Genomic DNA, 21088 nt, shown 5'->3' on the forward strand with positions numbered 1-21088 from the left:
GGTGTGACATGGGAAGGGAGAGGGGTGGGAGATACCTGAATCAGTTGTTGGCACCCAGTCTTTACCTAGTGACCCCAGTGGCAGTCCTGCAGCCCACTCTGGTCTCAGTTCCTACAGATCTCTGGGAGGAGGCCTCCTGGGGCCTCTGGAGGAGACCCTTCTCAGACCACTGTGGTCTGTGCATGTGTGTGTTTGGGGGTCTTGGTTCCCTCTGTTCTGCTTTGTATCAACATGATTCCCACCCTGTCTCCAGCTTCCAGTAATTTGACAGAATCTCTGGTTTTCTTCTTTTCTCGGTGTCTCTGTAGATTTATTCCCCTTTGTTCATCTTATTCTTATTTCAGTGGGATTTGGGATGGGAACAAAAAGGGGAGGAACTATAAATACATGTGCTCAGTTCTCTACTTAATGTAAAAAATGTTTTCAGTAAACTGAGGGTTTAAAAAATTATTACAAAAGGGAACCTGGTTGTGAAGCCAATTACTTTCCCTTTAAAAATATTCTTTAAAAAAAAAAATTGGTAAGGGAAATTGTAAGAGAGAAATCATAGTCAGGCTTTTAGCTAGATGTTTTAATTTATCTTAGAAACTTATTCCAATTTCTTTCTTTCAGATCTTGAATATCACTGTGGGATCTTCGAGGCTGGCTCCTCACCGGGGCCCGGTGAACATCATCTTTGCTGTCAGAGGCTCGCAGGGGTTTCTGAACGGATCTGAAGTGAGCGAGCTACTCAGAAACCTGAGCGTGGTGGAGTTCAGTTTCTACCTGGGGTACCCGGTGCTGCAGATTGCCGAACGTGAGTGGTGCTCTCCTGGGGAACGTGGCTGCGAGTGCTTGCGTTGGTGGACCTCTTCAAACAGAATAGCTAGCAGAAATCCAGAATATAAATCAGATAAAACTGGAGCTTCTCAGATCACGCAGGGGTGGACCTCCAGAGCCCTCCTCTCCTCCCAGGCTTGCTTTGTTATTCTCTTTAGAGAGCCAAGGGTGCTATCCAAGATTATACCAGTCCTGGAAGAGGTGAAACCAGAGGGACTGAGTAACAGATCTGTGGTTATCAGGGGTGAAGGATGTGAGGAAAGCAGCTTGGAGTAGGGGGTAGTGATGAGAGTGTCTTGTATATTATGGTGGTGATTACACACCTCTATGCACTTGTCAAAACCCATAAAACTATTAGGTTGGTGCAAAAGTAATTGTGGTTTTGCATTGTTGAACATCGCCATTTGATATCGGAATACCTTCTTAAATAAATTTGGTTATGTTATACATCATTTTAATGCCCATTTCTTGCTTTATGTTTTTTTGCTAGTGACTTATTACTGGCTGTGTATTTTATATTTATTTTAGACTATGGAAATGATGTTAAACAAAAAGCAAATTTGAGTGATTTCCTTATTTGAGTTCAAAATGGATCGTAAAGCAGCAGAGACAACTCACAACATCAACAAAGCATTTGGCCAAAGAACTGCTAATGAATGTACAGTGCAGTGGTGGTTCAAGAAGTTTTGCAAAGGAGAGGAAAGCCTTGAAGATGAGGAACGTGGTTCGGAAGTTGACAATGGCCAGTTGAGAGCCATCAACAAATCTGATCCTTTTCCATCTACACAAGAAGTTGCTGAAGAACTCAACATCGACGATTTTACAGTCATTCGCTATTTGAAGCAAATTGGAAAGGTGGGAAAGCTCGGCAAGTGGGTGTCTTGTGAGCTGACTGAAAATAAAAAACAAATTGTCATTTTGAAGTGTCCTCTTATTCTAGACAACAACAGTGAACCATTTCTCAATCAGATTGTGTCGTGGGTTGAAAAGTGGATTTTATACGACAACCAGCAGTGACTAGCTCAGTGGCTGGACCAAGAAGAAGCTGCAAAGTACTTCCCAAAGCCAGACTTGTACCAAAAAAGGTCAGTGTCACTGTTTGGTGGTCTGCTGCTGGTCTGATCCACTGCAGCTTTCTGAATCCTGGCGAAACCATTCCGTCTGAGAAGTATGCTCAGCAAATTGATGAGGTACCCTGAAAACTGCAGCCAGCTTTGGTCAACAGAAAGGGCCCAGTTCTTTTCCACAAAAACACCTGACCACATGTCACACAACCAATGTTTCAAAAGTTGAATGAATTGGGCTCTGAAGTTTTGCCTCATCTGCCATATTCACCGGATCTCTTGCCAACCAACTACCACGTCTTCAAGCATCTTGACAACTTTCTGCAGAGAAAATGCTTCCACAACTAGCAGGATGCGGAAAATGCTTTCCAAGAGTTCATCAGATCCTGAAGCATGGATTTTCACACTACAGGAATGAACAAACTTATTCCTCATTGGCAAAGATGTGTTGATTGTAATGGTTCCTATTTTGATTGATAAAGATGTGTTTGAGCTTAGTTATAATGAATTAAAAATCATGGTCCAAAACCGCAATTATGCTTGCACCAACCTAAATATACAGCAAAAAGACCAAAGTTTACTGTGTGTACATTTAAGAAGAAAAAAGAAACAGAAATGAAAACCAACAAAACCTTCCTTCCTGGTGGAAACAGTTCAATTCACAGTACAAAGGAAGTGGAGTCGGGATAGGGGAAATATTTACTTCCAAAAAACAGTAGATTCCAGAGTTGAAGTCAAGGAAAAAAAAAAGATATCAAATTCTTTTTCAGAATGGAACAGCCAGATGGCTTAATGATTATTACTGTGTTCTGTGTTAGTCGCTCAGTCGTGTTGACTCTTTGCAACCCCATGGACTGTAGCCTGCAAGGCTCCTCTGTCCGTGGGATTGTCTAGGCAAGAATACTGGAGGGGGTAGCCATGCTTTCCTTCAGGAGATTTCCTGACCCAGGGATCGAACCCAGGTCTCCCGCATTGCAGGCATATTCCTTCCCATTTGAGCTACCTGGGAAGCCCTTATCGTATTTTAGTGTAGTGTTAATTAAATGAAAAAGAATAACTTGTAAAATGCAGAAGTAGACAGGGATGAAATTGTTATTTACAAATAGCAACTTTCAGTGCTACATTATGCAGGTATGGATGAACTAATAGGTATGCCAGACATTGGGTCACTTTACCCTGGCTGAGTCATTGCTGGGAATTTCCAGGGCTCTGAGGAACACGGAGTGAAAGCTGGTTGCTCTGGAACTGTGACATTTCAAGGGGAACTTATGGGTGAGCTCTGTGAAACAGTGTCCCATGATGTCACCCTTTCTTTCCTTTTCTCCCTCTTTCTCCTAGAGGCTGACATGCTCAGGACCCTGTCACTGTCTCTGCCTTCACCCCAGCCTGGCACCCTAGCCTTGCTCCCACAGACAGAGCTGATTAGTGAAGGAGAGATGGCATATTGTGACTTTATCCCTTGCTCCCTAGAACACTCACCTTTCTGACTGTTGCAAACATGTTTGTTTTTTTTTTTTAACAGATCTTTCTCCTTTTCTAACTCTTTCCTTCTTATAGCCTTCCAGTACCCGCAGCTCAACTTATCTCAGCTGTTGAAGTCCTCCTGGGTAAGAACAGGTATGTTTAACTTACATAATGTTTTGAGAAACTGTAAGAGGAAGAAGCCTGTGCTGGTGTACTGAGAGGGACACCGCCTTTCCTGTTTCTGAGTCCTAAATTCAGGGCAATATGTACCTTAGATTCTTGGCAAAGAATGAATGAGAAAAGGGATTCAGATTCTACCATGAGAATATGTCCCACTGAGTTATGGCACAGAAAGGGTTGGCTTTCTTTAAAATTCATACGTCAAGTCCAGGACAAAGTCTAAGAGGAACTGACAGTCTTCTGACCAGAGCAGGACAAGATTCCAAAGCAAGGATCTCTTCTTTTCCCCTAAAAGCCTCATATTTCTGGTTTGACAAGGACAAATAAGGTAACTTGGTGAGCAGTTAAGAAGCATGTTTTAAAGTCTTGTAGGCCTGGGTCAGATATTCATAGCCATGGAATTGCAGATAAAGGGTTTCTAACTTGGGACACAAAAGAGTAAAAGACGCCCAGCCTGTGACAGTGTGGGAGCAGCCTGGTATGTCACTGGTCGTGGGAGGAAGCTTGCAAAGTGGGGATCATCACTATGGACAGGTTCCTGGGCCCTGCAAGTTCTCATTGCTCACGTACAACATAATGCCTGATAAAGGCCCCACCTCTTTGCATGGTACAGTGGCCTTATTTTTGAAATAATTTTCCTAGTGGTTAAGTGACTTGCACATGGTCCTATCTCAAAGGGAATTTGAGCCAGTTTTGGCTGAAAAACTCAGACTCTTTTCTTCTATATCATGCTGAGAAGCCGTTGTCTGTTTAGATAATCCAGATGTCTGAACACAGGCTTCCTTATCTCAAATCAGTTAATGACTCTGAATCTTGAGTCAAGATAGAATATGAGCTCAGACCATTTACAGAAATTTTGAAATCAGTGCAGACAAAACATTTGATCTTGTGTAGGAACTCTCAGCTCCAAAGCTCCTGCATTGCTCAACTCCTGGGACTTCTGGCTACCAGTCTTTGTGAACTTTAGAGATAAGACCCGTGACCTACCCTCCTGAGGCTCTCCCGCACCCCATTCGTCTTCCCTCTTTCCCCTTTTAATGTCTCCTTCCTAGGGATTGGCGTTTTATGGTAAGCCTGTGTTAATTTCCTTTACACACACTCTTTCCTCTCCACTGTTAACTTGTTTGGGGGCCTGTGTGTGTTTCGCCTTAAATGTAGTCCTCCTGGGTGTTGTTGAGAAGCAACTCCAGAATGAAGTGTTTCAAGCTGAGATGGAGCGTAAGCTGGCCCAGCTGCTCAGCGAAGTTTCCACCAGAAGGCGGATGTGGAGAAGGGCCACCATCGCTGCTGGGAACAACATGGTGCAGGTAAGGAGAAGGCCAGAGGAGGAGGGAGGGGAAGGAGAGAGGAGACGTCTAAAAATGGGCCATGTTTTCACGCAAATGGAAAATGCCAGGAGAAAAGTCTTGATAAATAGACTGATTGCTGTCTTAAGCAGCAGTGAATGTGTCAGCATTTCGGTTCCGCTAGAGTCTGGACAGATACTTCCCGAGTCCTTAATAATTGGTCAGTGCAGCAAATGGCCTTGTGGGGACCACAAAGAATGTATAAGTGGATTGCCTCTGGATGACCTGATTTTATGGAATGGTGCACATTATTGATAGCATTGTAGAGATAAATCATTCAGCTGTGAGAGGCCTTGCGAGACGGGAAAGAGGAAATGTACTGTCCTCTATCCCAGCGCTCTGTCTTCCCCACCTCCCGCCAGCCCTGGTTGTCTCTTGTTACCCAAATTGTCTTCACTACATAAACTGGCAGAAAGGTTGCAATGACAGATCCATTTGAATCGAAACGTGACCCATTTAAAAATGCACATGCTCAAGAGTTGAGGGTTGGGGCTGTAATTAATTCCCATCTTGATATGAATTATGTTATTTTGGATTTTCGTCTTTACCAAATGCTGACTTTTAAAGCTAGGGAAGTGGGATATTTAGAGCTATGTCATTTCAGAGACAAGAAGCCAGGGTGAAACCCCAGCGTGCAGAGACGTGGAGGCTGGTGGTTTAGAGGCTTTAGAGAGAAAGATGTGAAGCTGACACTTGGGTGGGGAGCTGGCCATTTTGCTGAGAACTGGCATCACCATCATCCCTCAGCTCTTTTACCAAGGTTTCCCCTGGAAATGTTGCTCTTTATTTTCCCTCCCAGAAAGGTGGTTGTTAGGTTTCTAAACTAGTTTCTTTGCCAGATGCTATAGAATATGGAGAAATTGAAAAACTAAAAAAAAAAAAAAGAGAGAGCAATATTAAACAAATAACTGTAATACTAAGAATAAAAATGAACATAAAAAGCCTTGCCTTATTTAGCAGCCTTGGCTTCATAGAGCTCAAGGTCTGGGTGAAGGTTAATTTATGCACATAAAATAGCTATAGAGGACCATAAAATTCCATAATGATATGCTTAATTAGCTGTGCGAGTTCCCTAAGATAGAAATGTGGAATATGTGAAAGTTAACCAAGTCATCCTAGGCTAATGGTGCCATCTAATGAATTGCTTAGAAAACATACCCTACATGTCTTCCGCTTTAGAGTGACCAAACATGGAGACGTAGGCAAGGATTTATGTACAACCAGGACTCTTCATCAAAACATAATGCTATGGCTGATTCATGTTGATGTTTGGCAGAAACCAATGCAATATTATAAAGCTAATAAATAAATTTAATTAAAAAAAAAAGAAAAAAGACCATAATGTGTAAAGACCCTATTGTATAGCATGCGGAACTCTCCTCATTGTTATGTGCCAGCCTGGATGGGAGGGGAGTTTGGGACAGAATGGGTTCATGTTTTATATGTATGGTTTAGTGCCCTTGCTGTTCACCTGAAACTACCACAATGTTGTTAATCTGCTATACCTCAACACAAAGTATTTTTGGTGTTAAAATAAAAAAAAACCATAATGTGTAAAAGTGAAAGTATTAAAACAAACTCAAAGGCCAGCAATTGGAGAATGGGCAAATAAACTGTAGTGAAATCTTTATGTTAGAATGTCCCATTATCATTTTTTTTTAATAGTGAGAGAATATACAAAAAAGCTCAAGTAAAAAGAGGCTGCAAATGAATATATGCAATGTAATCCAAATATTAATGTACATGTTATTAAAAAAGTGATGGGGAGAATATGCCAAAATATTTGCAATGATTTTCTTTGGTTGATTGAGTTTCAGGTGATTTTTGTTATATTCTTTATCCTAATTTTTCTGTTCTTCAAAATTTCTCCAGTGAGCATATAATCTGTATAGTTGAATATGTGATTTTGATCAGAAAATATTTTAAAAAAATAAAATAGAAAATGTTGCCCCAAATGATGACTGTCACAGCCTGGTTTTATGGATTTCAGATATTAATATGATAAGTCATCTAGAAAGGATGTTGGGATTAGATTTTACAGACTGTTACTTTCAGATTGGAGAAGCATGTAGCATTTTTAATCAAGGTAGATGTCACTGGATATTTAGGTGTATGGTTTCTGCAAGAAGAAGCATTTCTAAAACTTATCCGAACTTTACAATGGAATAAGTAGGCACATAGGTAGACAGGCAAGTGGATATAATCTGTTGTGTTTCAGTAGCCCTTTATAGTATTCCATCCTAAGGCTAATGAAAATCAGCTACTACAGCACAGTTCTGAGGGAGGAGGTAGGTGGTTAGGGAGCAGAAGTGGTCAAGGAACTAGCCTAGAAACAGCAAATGAAGGGCTGAACAGGTGAGCCGTTCTTAAGATGTAGAGGTATAAAGAATAGATTCTCCAGGGACAAGAGTTTGGACCTATGTAAAGGATCATTATACATGTTATGGAAGTAGGCGTTCACAATGAAATCATGAAATAGTGGCCCAAAGTTTGCCAAAAGTTTCCAGTGGTGAAGAAAGAGGCCAACAGCCATGTCCAGAGCACAGGGCACTATTACAGTTCTGTGTTGTGGCTAGAAAAGTAGCAGCTACATTTTGCCAATGGCAAATGTAGAGACCAGACATTCAAATTACATGTCTAAAATAGAGGGCTTGGGGTTACCGTTGATCATTCTCTCAGAATGTCAGCCCACTATTTTGCTAGAGTCTAAAGGGGCCATAAAGTTGTTGCATATTACTAAGAGAAATAGAAACAAAATAGAAAGCTATGTTTATGCAAAACTGTGATATATCAAGCGTCCTAGATTCTGAAGTACTGATGTAACAGGATTCCCTGTTAACACCAGAGAGATACAAATTTTGGGACAAATTAAAGTATTGCGTGACCCAGCAGATAATCAATTTATGAGATTTTTTCCCAACTTGATTATGAAGTAATTGACATATAACATTGTGTAAGTTTAAAGTGTACAGTGTGATGATATGCTTTATGTACGTTGTTTAGTTGCTAAGTCACGTCAAACTCTTTTGTGACCTCATGCACTGTAGGGGTTTCCTTTACCCATGGGATTTCTCATGCAAGAATACTGGAGTGGGTTGCCATCTCCTTCTCCATTGATTTATATATACATTGTGAAACAGTTACTAATACAAGATTAGTTAGCACATCCATGGCTTACATATTTACTTTTTGTGTGTGTGTGGTGAAAACTTTAAGGTCTGTTCTCTTAGCAACAAGTATGCAGTACAATATTATTGGCTGTAGTCACCATGCTATACATTAGATCCCTAGAACTGGTTGACTGGAAGTGTACCCGCTTTGACCACCATCTCCCCATTTCTCTTCCCCTCCACCCTCGCAGTCACCAAGCTACTCCTTCCGTGAGTTTGACTTTTTTAGATTCCACACGTGTGAGATCATACAGTATCTGTCTTTGTCGGACTTACTTCACTTACGTAATACATTCAAGGTTCATCCCACATAGTTGCAAATGATGGGATTTTCTTCTTTGGGATGAATAATATTCCACTGTGTGTGTACATGCATGTATATGTATCATATCACATTTTCTTAATCCATTTGTCCATAGATGGATACTTAGGTTACTTCCATGTCCTGCCTGTTGAATATAGTGAACTTGGGGTGCAGATATCTTTTCAAAGACAGTGATTTCATTTACTTTGGATATGTACTCCAAAGTGGAGCTCCTGGACCATATACTGGTTCTAGTTTTAAATTTTTGAGGAACCTCCACACTGTTTTCCATGGTGGCTGTACCAACTTACATTCCCACCAGTAGTGCACAAAGGTTCCCTTTTCTCTACATCCTCACTAGCATTTATCTCCTGTGCTTTTGATAATAGTCATTCTGATAAATGTGAGGTGATATCTCAATGTGGTTTTGATTTGCATTTCCATGATAATTAGTGATATTGAGTTCCTTTTCATGTACCCATTGGCCATTTGTGTATCTTCGGAAATATGTCTGTTCAGATCCTATGCCCATTTGTTTCCAAGGGAGATACCAAGGGAACATTTCATGCAATGATGGGCACGATAAAGGACAGAAACGATATGGACCTAACAGAAGCAGAAGATATTAAGAAGAGGTGGCAAGAATACACAGAACTATACAAAAAAGATCTTAATGACCCAGATAACCATGATGGTGTGATCACTCAACCTAGAGCTAGACATCCTGGAGTATGAAGTCAAATGGGCCTTAGGAAGCATCACTACAAACAAAACTAATGCAGGTGATGGAATTCCACTGGAGCTATTTCAAATCCTGAAGGATGATGCTGTGAAAGTGCTGCGTTCAATACACTAGCAAATTTGGAAGACTCAGCAGTGGCCACAGGACTGGAAAAGGTCAGTTTTCATTCCAATCCCAAAGAAAGGCAATGCCAAAGAATGCTCAAACTACCACACAGTTGGACTCATCTCACATGCTAGTAAAGTAATGTTCAAAATTCTCCAAGCCAGGCTTCAACAGTACGTGGACCATGAACTTCCAGATGTTCAAGCTGGATTTAGAAAAGGCAGAGGAACCAGAGATCAAATTGCCAACATCTGTTGGATCATCACAAAAGCAAGAGAATTCCAGAAAAGTATCTACTTCTGCTTCATTGACTTTCCTAAACCCTTTGTGTGGATCACAGCAAGTTGTGGAAAATTCTTCAAGAGATGGGAATACCAGACCACTTTATCTGCTTCCTGAGAAATCTGTATGCAGGTCAAGAAGCAACAGAACCGGACATGGAACAACAGACTGGTTCCAAATTGGGAAAGGAATATGTCAAGGCTGTGTATTGTCACCTGGCTTATTTAACTTATATGCGAAGTACATCATGCAAAATGCCAGATTGGATGAAGCACAAGCTGGAATCAAGATTGCTGGGAGAAATATCAATCACCCCAGACATGCAGATGACACCACAGAAAGTGATATCACTTTATCACTTATGACAGAAAGTGAAGAGAAACTAAAGAGCCTCATGATGAAAGTGAAAGAGGAGAGTCAAAAAGCTGGCATAAAACTCAGCACTCAAAAAATTAAGATCATGGCATCCATGATCACTTCATGGCAAATAGATGGGGAAACAGTGGAAACAGTGACAGACTTTATTTTCTTGGGCTCCCAAATCACTGCATATGGTGACTGCAGCCATGAAATTAAAAGGCACTTGCTCCTTGGAAGAAAAGTTATGACCAACCTAGACAGCATATTATAAAGCAGAGACATTACTTTGCCAACAAAGGTCCATCTAGTCAAAGCTATGGTTTTTTCCAGTGGTCATGTATGGATGTGAGAATTGGACCATAAAGAAAGCAGAGCACCAAAGAATTGATGCTTTAGAACTGTGGTGTTGAAGATTCTTAAGAGTCCCTTGGACTGCAAGGAGGTCAAGCCAGTCAATCCTAGATGAAATCAACCCTGAATATTCAATGGAAAAACTGATGCTGAAGCTGAAGCTCTAATACTTTGGCCACCTGATGTGAAGAACTGATTCACTGGAAAAGACCCTGATGCTAGACAGTGTATTAACAAGCAGAGACATCACTTTGCTGACAAAGGTCTGTGTAGTCAAAGCTATGTTTTTGTTTTTGTTTTTTAAAGAGAGCTGAGTGCCAAAGAATTGATGCTTTTGAACTATGGTGTTGGAGAAGATTCTTGAGTGCCTTGTACTGCAAGGAGATCAAACCATTCAATCTTAAAAGAAATCAGTCCTGAATATTCATTGGAAGGATTGATGCTGATGCTGAAGCTGAAGCTCCAATACTTTGGCCACCTGATGTGAAGAACTGACTCATTGGAAAAGACCCTGATGCTAGGAAAGATTGAAGGCAGGAGGAGAAGGGGGCAACAGAGGATGAAATAGTTGGATGGCATCTCTGACTCGATGGGCATAAGTCTGAGCAAGCTCCAGGAGTTGGTGATAGACAGGGAAGCCTGGCGTGCTGCAGTCCATGGAGTCGCAAAGAGTCGGAAACGACTGAGTGAACTGAACTGAACTGATGCTCGTTTGTTAATCAGATTTTTTTTTTTTTGCTATTGAGTTTTATCAGTTCCTTAATATATTTTGAATATTAACCCCCTGTTGAATACATGATTTGCAAATATTTTATCCCATTTCATAGATTGCTTCTTCATCTTGTTGATTATTTTGCCGTATAGAGGCTTTTTTGTTAACATGTAGTCCCATTTGTTTATGTTTGCTCTGTTGCCTGTGCTTTGGATGTCTTATCCAAAACCCATTGCCAAGACCAATGACAGAGCTTTTGCCATATGTTTTCAGGGAGGAGTTTTGTGGTTTCAGGTGTTTCCATTTAGAGTTAATTTTTGCGTGTGAGATGGTGTCCAGTTTCATCCTTTCCAATGTGAATATCCAGTTTTCCCAACTCCATTTATTGAAAAGACTTTCTTTTCCCCATTGAGTATTCTTGGCTTTTTTGTCACCAGGGTCTTTTGTGGTTCCATATGAATTTTAGGATTGTTGTTTTATTTCTGTAAAAATGCCATTGGAATTTTGGTAAGGACTGCATTGAATCTATAGATATCTTTGGATAGTATGGCCATCTTAACAGTATTCTTTTGATCCATGAATATGGGATATATTTCCATTTATTTGTATATTCTTTGGTTTCTTTCATCAGTGTCTTATAGATTTCAGTATACAGATCTTTACCTCCTTGGTTAAATTTATTCCTAAATAGTTAGTTATTTTTGATGCTATTTTGAACGGGACTGTTTCTTTTTGAGGTATTTTGTTATTAGTATATAGAAATACAACTGATTTTTATATGTTTATTTTGTATCTTGCAACTTTACTGAATTTACTTAGTCATTCCACTAGGTTTCTTTTTTTCTTTTTTTTGCAGAGTCTTTAGGGTTTTCTATATATAATATCAGGTCATCTACAAACAAAGACAATTTTATTTCTTCCTTTTCAACTTGAGTGCCTTTTATTTACTTTTCTTGCCTGATTGTTCCAGCTAGGATTTCTAGTGTTATGTTGAATAGGGGTAGTGAGAGTGGAGAATCTCATCTTATTCCTGATCATAAAAGAAAAGCTTTCAACCTTTCACCATTGAGCGCAGTGTTAGCTGTGGATTTGCCATTTATGATTTTTTCTATATAGAGATATGTTTCTTCTGTATTCAATTTGTTGAGAGTTTTTATCATAAACGGATGTTGAGTTTTGTCAGATGCTTTTTTTTGCATCTGTTGATATGATTATATGATTTATTGTTGAATTTGGTGTGCTAAGACTGTTGAAAATTTTTCCATTTGTGTTTCTTAAAGATACTGGTCTGTAGTTTTCTTTTCTTGTAGTGTCTATACCTGGCTTTGGTATTAAGATAATGTTAGTCTTATACAATCAATTTGAGAATGCTTCCTCCTCAATTTTTCAGAAAATTTTGAGGTTTGGCATTAATTTTTCTTTAAATATTTGATAGAATTCATCAGTAAAATCATCTAGTTCTGGGCTTTTTTTTTTTTTGGCTGGGAAGTTTGTGATTACCGATTTAATTTCCTTATTCAATATTGGTCTGAGTAGATTTTCTGTTTCATCATGATCCTGTCTTAGTAGCGTGTATGTTTCTAGGAACTTATCCATTTCTTCTAGGTTGTCAAATCTGTAGGCATGTAATTGTTCACAGTAGTCTCTTTTGATCCTTTATGTTTCTGTGGTATTAATGTAATGTCTTCTCTTTCACTTATAGTTTTTGAGTCCTGTCTCTTTTTATTGATTCAGTTCAGTTCAGTCGCTCAGTCGTGTCTGACTCTTTGCGACCCCATGAACTGCAGAACACCAGGCCTCCCTGTCCATCACCAACTCCCGGAGTTCACTCAGACTCACATCAATCGAGTCAGTGATGCCATCCAGCCATCTCATCCTCTGTCGTCCCCTTCTCCTCCTGCCCCCAATCCCTCCCAGCATCAGAGTCTTTTCCAATGAGTCAACTCTTCACATGAGGTGGCCAAAGTACTGAAGTTCAGTTCAATTCAGTCACTCAGTCGTGTCCAACTCTTTGCAACCCCTTGGACTGCAGCATGCCAGGCTTCCCTGTCCATCACCAACTCCCGGAGCTTGCTTAAACTCATGTCCGCCTTGAGACTTGTTGTATGGCCTAACATATGATCTGCACTAGAAAATGTTCCGTGTGTACTTGAGAAGAATGTATATTGTGTTGCTATTGGATGGAACGTTCTGTGTCTGTCAGGTTCATTTGGCCTGCAGCATTGTTCAAATCTGCTGTTTATTGATTCCTGTCTGGATGACCTGTCTCCTGTTGAAAGTGGGATATTAAAAAATTAATGAGACTTATTATCTCAAGAGCAGTGGTTCTCAACAGGGGATGATTTTGCCCCCCTCCCGCCCAGGGTACATTTGGCAATGTTTGGAAACTTTTGGTTTTCACAGCTGGTGAGGAAGGACATGGCTATTGCTACCGGCCTTTAGTGAGTTGAGGGCAGAGATGCTGCTAAACATCCTGTGATACTTGGGGTAGTCCCACATCAAAGAATCATCTGGGTCAAAAATGGCAATTGTGCCAAGGTTGAGAAACTCTGCCCTAGAAGAACAGGGAGAAAATGCTAATAGATGTGAGAAAGGATTGGCTCGAACCACTAATAGTTTCAGAGAACCAGGGGTGTTGGGAGGACAACGGCACTCTCCTGTGACCTGTTGGAGCTGGTTGATAGCAGTTCTAGACTGGACTTGGTATATTCTATGTACCCTCTTTGCTCTTTTGTCTCAAAGAAGACTTTGAGCAAAACAAAGCACACTTGTTATTCTGCAGAGAGGAGCTTTCATTTTAACTGTTTTTCTTCTCATCAAGAGAGCATCTTGGTGATTCTGGGATCTGGAGTGGTGTAATGACCTTATTAGGAGGATAGGAATAAATCCTGGGTAACACAGTCAAGGTTGAGTGCTCCCAAGAAAGGGCATCTGGAAATGTGAGCTTCTAAAATGCTAATGGTTTCTCTTATCTTTCAGGTGGTAAATGTGTCAAGGCTCGAGGGAGATGACAATCCTGTGCAGCTCATCTACTTTGTGGAGGATCAAGATGGAGAGAGACTCAGTGCAGTCAAGTCTTCAGATCTGATTAACAAGATAGACATCCAGAGAGCAGCCATCATCTTGGGTTACCGAATTCAAGGCGCTGTTGCCCAACGTGAGTGCGTGAGGCTCGGCCCCTCATAGTCATATGTGCTGAGCTGGGGTCAAAAGCCAGTCTTTTTCTGATGATAATCTCTGAATTTAAAACTTTCTTATGTGTGCATAGTAGATTTATGTCTTATATCTTTATTATTAGGTGTCATTTATATAAGAGGTCAGTCATTAAAATTAATTTGCCGGGACCTTCTTATTTCAGTTGCATGTAGTTGTAGCATTTTCTGTTCTTTTTCTTACCCAGCATTTTATATTCATAGTGTCATAGTGAGTTTTAGTAGCTTAAGTTAACTTTAATATTTTTCCCTTCTTCTTGTACCCCAAAAAAATTTATCCTAGGTAAAATAATGTGTTTTCCCTGTATTTATTCCAAAATCTTATATGTCACATTTTGAATGTTGGGGTGGGGACAATGAGTCAAACAGGAAGCTGGGAAGTACCTTCTGAATTTATTGGCTTCCTCCTGAGTCTTCTAAGACAAAGAATCCCTTGATCTTTACCCTTCTCAATCCTGTTTCTCTCCCACCCTGTCCTTAACACAACTCATAATTTAGGGGTGTTTTGATACTCTTTATTATTGCTGGAAGAGTCTAGGCTCCTGCCCCCACTCGCGATGGCTATTCTCAATGCCTTTTTTCCCCCCAACTCACAGATTTTGGTTATTTAAAAGTAAGAAAAGGAGACATGAAAGAGTATGTTTTTCTAAATATGGCTTTCTGAATCAGACTACTATTTTAATGTGGGTGTTTTTCCTTTATGTTCCTAGGAGCAATCCTTGGATATTTTGCCCAGAGATATTTCCTCCCAACAGTAAAGGGATTACTAAATGTTTAGAAGGAATTTAGCACCAGAGAGTGTTGAAAATCTCCCCCCAGATTTCAGCGATGAAGGCAGTCCTTAAAAAACGACAGCTTTGAAATGATCCTCAATAATGGAATGTTCTTTGTAAGAGCTGTTCTTGGAAACTAACGAAGATGAGGGCCAGTGGGCACACTTGCTCCATTTTATAGGTGATCATGGGAGAGTTGAAGCAATTAACCACTGGTGGTTTGTGTTTGTATATTTGAGAGATGATTGTATATTGGTGTGTTCTGTTTCAAAGCAGCCAGAAGAAATAATGAAACACTTACTTGCAATTCTTCATAGACGGTATTTCTAACTGTTGGATGAGTGCCCCACTCCAGCTGAGCACTCACTTTTTTAGAAAAGATGCATTGCTCTGGGCACTTTTCAAGGCTACTTCCATCTGCTCTTGTACCTCTCTTTGGCTCATTTTTGTGCTGAAGACCACAGGGGTAGCAGTCCTGGGACTGGAAGCCTCAGCCAAGCCTAGAACCAGCCCCCAAATCAGCTGTGGACCCCATGTCAGGCCCTCATTTTGATGAGTCACAGGGTTTTACTAGGTTAGAACTAAGAAGAGTCTCTAGTTGTCCCAGCTCCTCAGTTGGGTTGTGTGACTCCAGTATTGTCAGTTGTTTCCATGCAAAATAAACTACATATACAAACTATATTCACGGCAAACTAAAAGATGCAAAATAGTAACACCCTGTCACTTTCCCCGTTTCCTGCAGAGTCTTTGCTTTGTAATTTGTGCTTCTTTCAGAGTGCACGTGCTTTAAAGGGCTTCTCCCCTCCCTGGTCACTCAGGGGCCTAAACTCAGACTTAAACCAGCACTAAGCATCTTTTTTTATTGTTACACCTTCGAGTGAGAACATTCTGATCCCGTAGCATGTGTTAACCATTACAGGATATGAAAAAAGTAGAAAACTTAGTCCTTGCCCAGGAGGACTGAGGTTGTGTTTGAACAAAGCACAGTCATGACCATATTAATGAGCGAAGTGGTATTGTATATCAAGATGATACATTTATGTAATAACATGCATTTTGAAAGAATAGCACAGTACTGTTTATAAGACAAAGACATCCAAGGACAAAAGAACTTAGACAAGGGGAATCCACCGTTGTCATGGAGAGGTTGTTGTGAAGTGACCGTAATGGATGAGGGAGCTGGGCAGAGGGGAGGGGGTGTTTTGGTTTCCAGAGCCTGGTAATTGGAACCTGAGCTTTAAAAGCACCGAAAAGAGTTGAGCTTTTAAGAAGAGCTGAATCTTGCAAGAGGAGGAATACAAAATGAAGAGCATGAGGGCCCAGTACTGGGGGCTGGGTTAGGGAGAGGAGCCCGCGAAGGAAGTTGAGGAGGACAAAGTAACGGCAGCGTGATCGCCCCAGGCCATGGAAGATGGGGGGCGGTGGGAGGTAGGGGGGCGGAGGGTGGAGGATTCAGAATGTTAGTTGAGGGGACTTCCTTGACAGCCCAGTGGTTAAGACTTTCCTTTCCAGTGCAGAGAGTATGAGTTTGATCCCTGGTTGAGGACCTAAGATCCCACATGCCAACAAGCCAAAACATAAAACAGAAGCAATATTGTAGCAAATTCAATAATGACTTTAAAGATGATCCACATCCAAAAAAAAAAATTAAATATTTTAGTGTAATTGTAAAATTGACAACTGTACCTTAAGTAAAGCAGTTTCAATACAAAGTCCTATTTCAAGGGCTTAGAGAGAGACCCAGGTGAGGAATGAAGACAGTGCTCACAGACCCCTTACTGGGATTTCTGATTTTTGGTGAGGATTAGAAATCTCCCTGCAGCGAGAATTTAGGGAGGGACCTGGTAGAATAAGCTGGACGTCAGGAGACCTGGAATCAACCTCACTTGGCTGTTGAATTAGCGATGTTCCTTTAGACATGTCATGTATGTTGCTGTGATCCTTGCTGTGTTGTAGCTGGAACATCCTGGGTTGTGTTTACTGCGTCCCGCTTTTTTGTCTTCAGGGGGTCATCATCTCTCCCTGTTGTCTTGAGCTGAAATGACGTGGGAGGGTTTCTGCTAGTAGGCGGGGCATTCACTGTCCAGTAAAGGAATGCAGAGGACTCACTGGGAGACCTTGCTTTCTCGTGTGCAGCTGTGGACAGGGTGAAGAGGCCGTCCCCCGAGTCCCAGAGCAGCAACCTCTGGGTCATCGTGGGCGTGGTCGTGCCGGCGCTGGTAGTGCTGGTGATTGTCATCATCCTCTACTGGAAGCTCTGCCGCACGGACAAGCTGGACTTTCAGCCTGACACCGTGGCCAACGTTCAGCAGCGTCAGAAGGTAAGGGGCGGCCCCTCCACCGCCACGTTCATATGAGCGTTTCGTGGGCTGGGACGGGGCGAGTTCAGATTCCTGGTATTGTAGGATGGGGAGAGGAGCTAGTCAGGAAATCTTCCAGCCCTAGTGGTGGTGTCCCTTTACTTCCACATTTGTTTGCTGAAACCCAGGTCTTCTGTGGTGTTCCATAGCTGCCCAGAAAAAGCAGCTGTGTAAAGGCTTAGCAATGCTGCAGGCTCTGAGTTCCACTGTGATCTTATTTTTGAGATATTCAGTTACAAAATCATATCCATTCTGTGCATGAATTCTGATCTATTTTAACCCTGGACACGTTCAGAGAGCAAGAACCAAGGAAGGTTTTCTTTGATCTACAGCCTCTCTGGGCAGCTCCTTTATTTTCTGTCTACATTATTGCAAGCCTACTTACCCACCTTGATCAAGAGCACTGAATCACTAAAAAGTGGTAATATGTGCCTTTTTCATTTTGACTTTATATATATATATAAATATATGTATGTATGTACATAAGTTTTTGGACAATCTTCAAAAAAATTTGGAGTACTAGTCAACCAAAAGAAATTCTGTGTGGTCTTTCTTGTTAACAACACACAAAATGCATCAGCTGCAGTTCCCAGATTGGGATACTTTAGGGAAGAACGAAACAACCTGAGTACAAAATTTTCTATTTTTTTTCCCATGTCCCCCCTATCCAACCCTACTCTGCAATCTTTTAGAGTTAATTAACTTATACCTAATTTGACAATAGTTTCTTTCTTTCTTTATTAGTAGCTCCTTTTCCATGTCTTTCCAAGGCATTCCTTGGAAATTTATAATAGCAGTTTTTAGTTTTTATAATAGCAGTTCCCTTCTCATACTTATGTTTCAACAGTGTCTGCAATATTTGTCACATGTAAGTTTCAGAGCGAAGACACAGCATCTTGGTCAGTATCTGGCTCCTCTGGTGAAGCATGAACATGCCAAGTAAGAGAAGAGCTGGTTAGGTGCAAGCCCTGAGCTCGGCACACCTGTCAGCCTCATCCAGGGCATGAGAAGTGGTGGTTGCCGGCTCTGATAACATGTATCCACTATGGGTCACACATTTAGAGGACTCAATGGATTCTAAGAGTTTGGTGAGAAAAAGCAAGCAAGAGGCAGAGGAACAGGAAATAAAGGATCACCCTATTAACCTTCTAATTTTACTCTGATTTTCTGGGTATAAAAAAATCCTGTACGTAATAAACCTAGACCTGATGGATGAAAAAAGTGAAAGTGAAAGTCACGTCCAACTCTTTGCAACCCCATGGACTATACAGTCTAGGCCAGAATACTGGAGTGGGTAGTCTTTCCTTCTTCCAGGGGATCTTCCCAATGCAGGGATCGAACTCAGGTCTCCTACATTGCAGATGGATTCTTTACCAGCTGAGCCCCCAGGGAAGGCCAAATTAATTCAGCGCTATTTAAAGTCATTTTTGGGGTTGTTTTTTTGGCCACACTGTGCAGCGTATGGGATCTTAATTCCCAGACCAGGGATCGAACCCACATTCCCTGCATCCAAAGTGTGGAATCTTAATCACTTGACCACCAGGGAAGTTCTAATGGATGAAAAAAAGTATTTTAAATTTATTTTGCTTGTAAAAGTAGATGAAGAGCATTCTTCTTCTTATGATTTAACTAAGAAATGCAAACTCTTGATTAAATTGCAAGCTTATGGTTGTCCAGCATTTTGGAAGCAGTTTATACATTAAGGTCATATTTATTGCCCATCTTCATTTATTGTTGACATAGTCTGCTAAGGTTGTTTTGTTGTCAGACTGGTGAATAGCGCAGAAAAAAACCTGGGGGGTAAAGTCCTTGACGACTCGTCGTGTGACTTTCACCGTGACGACATCAGCAGGCGGTTTGGAGATGTTTCGGGTTCTGGTGAAAGAGCACTGTTACAGAGAGATGTAGCAGTGTAGACGGTTCTGTATCTGGGTCCGTACTGCGCTGTGCTTCCTCACATAAACACTCCTGTGGACACCTGTCCATTGTCTCTCACTTCAGTAAACTGTCACGAGAACCCCATCCCTGAAGTTCACAGCGGACTGTTCGGAAACATGCTAACCGCTGATGCTGCTACACCGCAAATGAACAGTTGCCAGTAGAACTTTCCGCCTCTGGAGTTGTGTTTTTCTGCACATGCTGCGTGGATTGGCGTATTCACTTTTACACCCTCTTTTCAGGAAGGGTTTTTTGTACCAAGGATTCCCCAAGAGAACAGCTGTCCTTGACTTGGTTAGGAGCATAGCAGGGTCTTTGCTTGGCTGGCATAAGAGCCCATCGTTTGGATCTTGTCATGTTTTTTTAATAAGAAAATGATGATATCCATTTAGTTTAAAAACAAGCATCTCTGCTTCATAAGTGTTTCTTCTAAGATTATCTGACAATAGTAAAGTGCCTCTAGCCTATTCTTCAGGGCACTTTGCAAAGATGCTGTCTTCCCTGTGACTCAAAAGAGCAGAGGCCCTTTTTCTTTCTAGTGTGGCTCTGTTTTCTTTCTCTGCTCTGCTCACCCCGCCTCTTGATGCTGTTTCACTGCTGTTCTCTGAAATCTTTTAGCAAATCCCAGAGCTGCAAACATCTGGAAACAATGAATCTGCTGACCCCAAATCCACACCCCTTTCTTCTTGTAACCAGAAGGAAACCTCTTCCTATTGTCTGGGAGTAGATTAGTTCCGAAATATGATAAGAGAGAGAAGCCATCCTATTTTGAGGCAGAGTCTTTTAAAATTTTGAGTGATAAAAAAACAAAAACAAAAACCCTAACTCATGTCTTTCTTTTTATCTGTATTCTCTTTAATCTGTAGCCCAAAAGCATCACTTTTTACTGCTACCAGTAAAATTACAGCTTGGACCTGCCTCGCCCTGTTGAGGTTCTATTTAAAGACATGAACAGCATTGGCTTAGATGTTGCCTGCTCCGTGAAAACTTGTTCCTTCTGATGGGGACAGTCCGCACCCCGTGGTTGGCCTGGGACCTGGTTCCCGGCTCGCGGGCACCGTGGGCGGCTGGATGGGGCTGCCTCAGATGCCGCGTGTTCATTCACCATATGCCGAGCCTTTGCTCACAGCCAAGCAGGGTCGGGCTGTGTGACAAGCACAGATAACATGTGGTCCCTGCCTTCGAGGGGCTTCCCTCGTAGCTCAGTCGGTAAGGAATCTACCTGCAATGCAGGAGACCTGGGTTCAATGCCTGGGTTAGGAAGATCCCCTGGAGAAGGAAATGGCAATCCATTCCAGTATCCTTGCCTGGAAAATCCCATGGACAGAGGAGCCTGGTGGGCTACAGTCCACAGGGTCGCAAGAGTCGGACACGACTTAGCGACTAAACCACCTAAACCAATCTGCCTTCGAGGGCTTTCGTGAGGGAGGACGTGGCTCAAAGCTGACACACAGCAGCGTGTCTGTCCAGGGCTCTGTGGCAGCTCAGATATAGGGTTGAAGCTTGGAGGTTGAGGAGGGGAAGCCAGAGGAAGTGGGCCCAGGCGGTGGGGGAGGGCAGGTGTGGACGGCAGGAAGGATGGGGCGAAGGTGAGTGGAACGAAGGGCACAGCCAACACCGAGGTGACAGGTGTAGGCAGGAGCCAGGCTCGGAGGGTTTATGGGACGTGTCAAGGGGTGGAGGTGATGCTGTCGGCTTGAGGGAGCACTGAGGGGTTCTCAGCGGGGAGAGTAGCTTGGGCATAGTGATTTGTTTTTAAATTTAGTTGCATTGGGTCTTTTGGTGTGTGCATGGGCTCTTTGCTGTGGCTCCCAGGCTGTCTCTGGTTCCGGCGGGAGCTCCTCCTGCTGTGGTGCCCAGGCTCTGGAGCTCATGGGCTCAGTAGTTACAGTGCTGCGTGGGCTGT

General features: G+C 41.9%; 1 protein-coding gene across 1 annotated transcript in view; it reads left to right on the forward strand.

The window, feature by feature from the left end:
* KIAA1549 (KIAA1549 ortholog) overlaps positions 1-21088 on the forward strand; it is a 131012-nt gene that overhangs the window by 59392 nt on the left and 50532 nt on the right. Inside the window, exons 8-12 of the mRNA XM_018047488.1 lie at positions 613-796; positions 3441-3500; positions 4686-4834; positions 13879-14056; positions 17021-17205. Of these exons, the coding sequence (XP_017902977.1) occupies positions 613-796; positions 3441-3500; positions 4686-4834; positions 13879-14056; positions 17021-17205 (756 nt within the window). The remainder of the gene's footprint in view (positions 1-612; positions 797-3440; positions 3501-4685; positions 4835-13878; positions 14057-17020; positions 17206-21088) is intronic.

The sequence above is a fragment of the Capra hircus genome, chromosome 4 (assembly GCF_001704415.2).
Source record: "Capra hircus breed San Clemente chromosome 4, ASM170441v1, whole genome shotgun sequence".
Lineage (NCBI taxonomy): Eukaryota > Metazoa > Chordata > Mammalia > Artiodactyla > Bovidae > Capra > Capra hircus.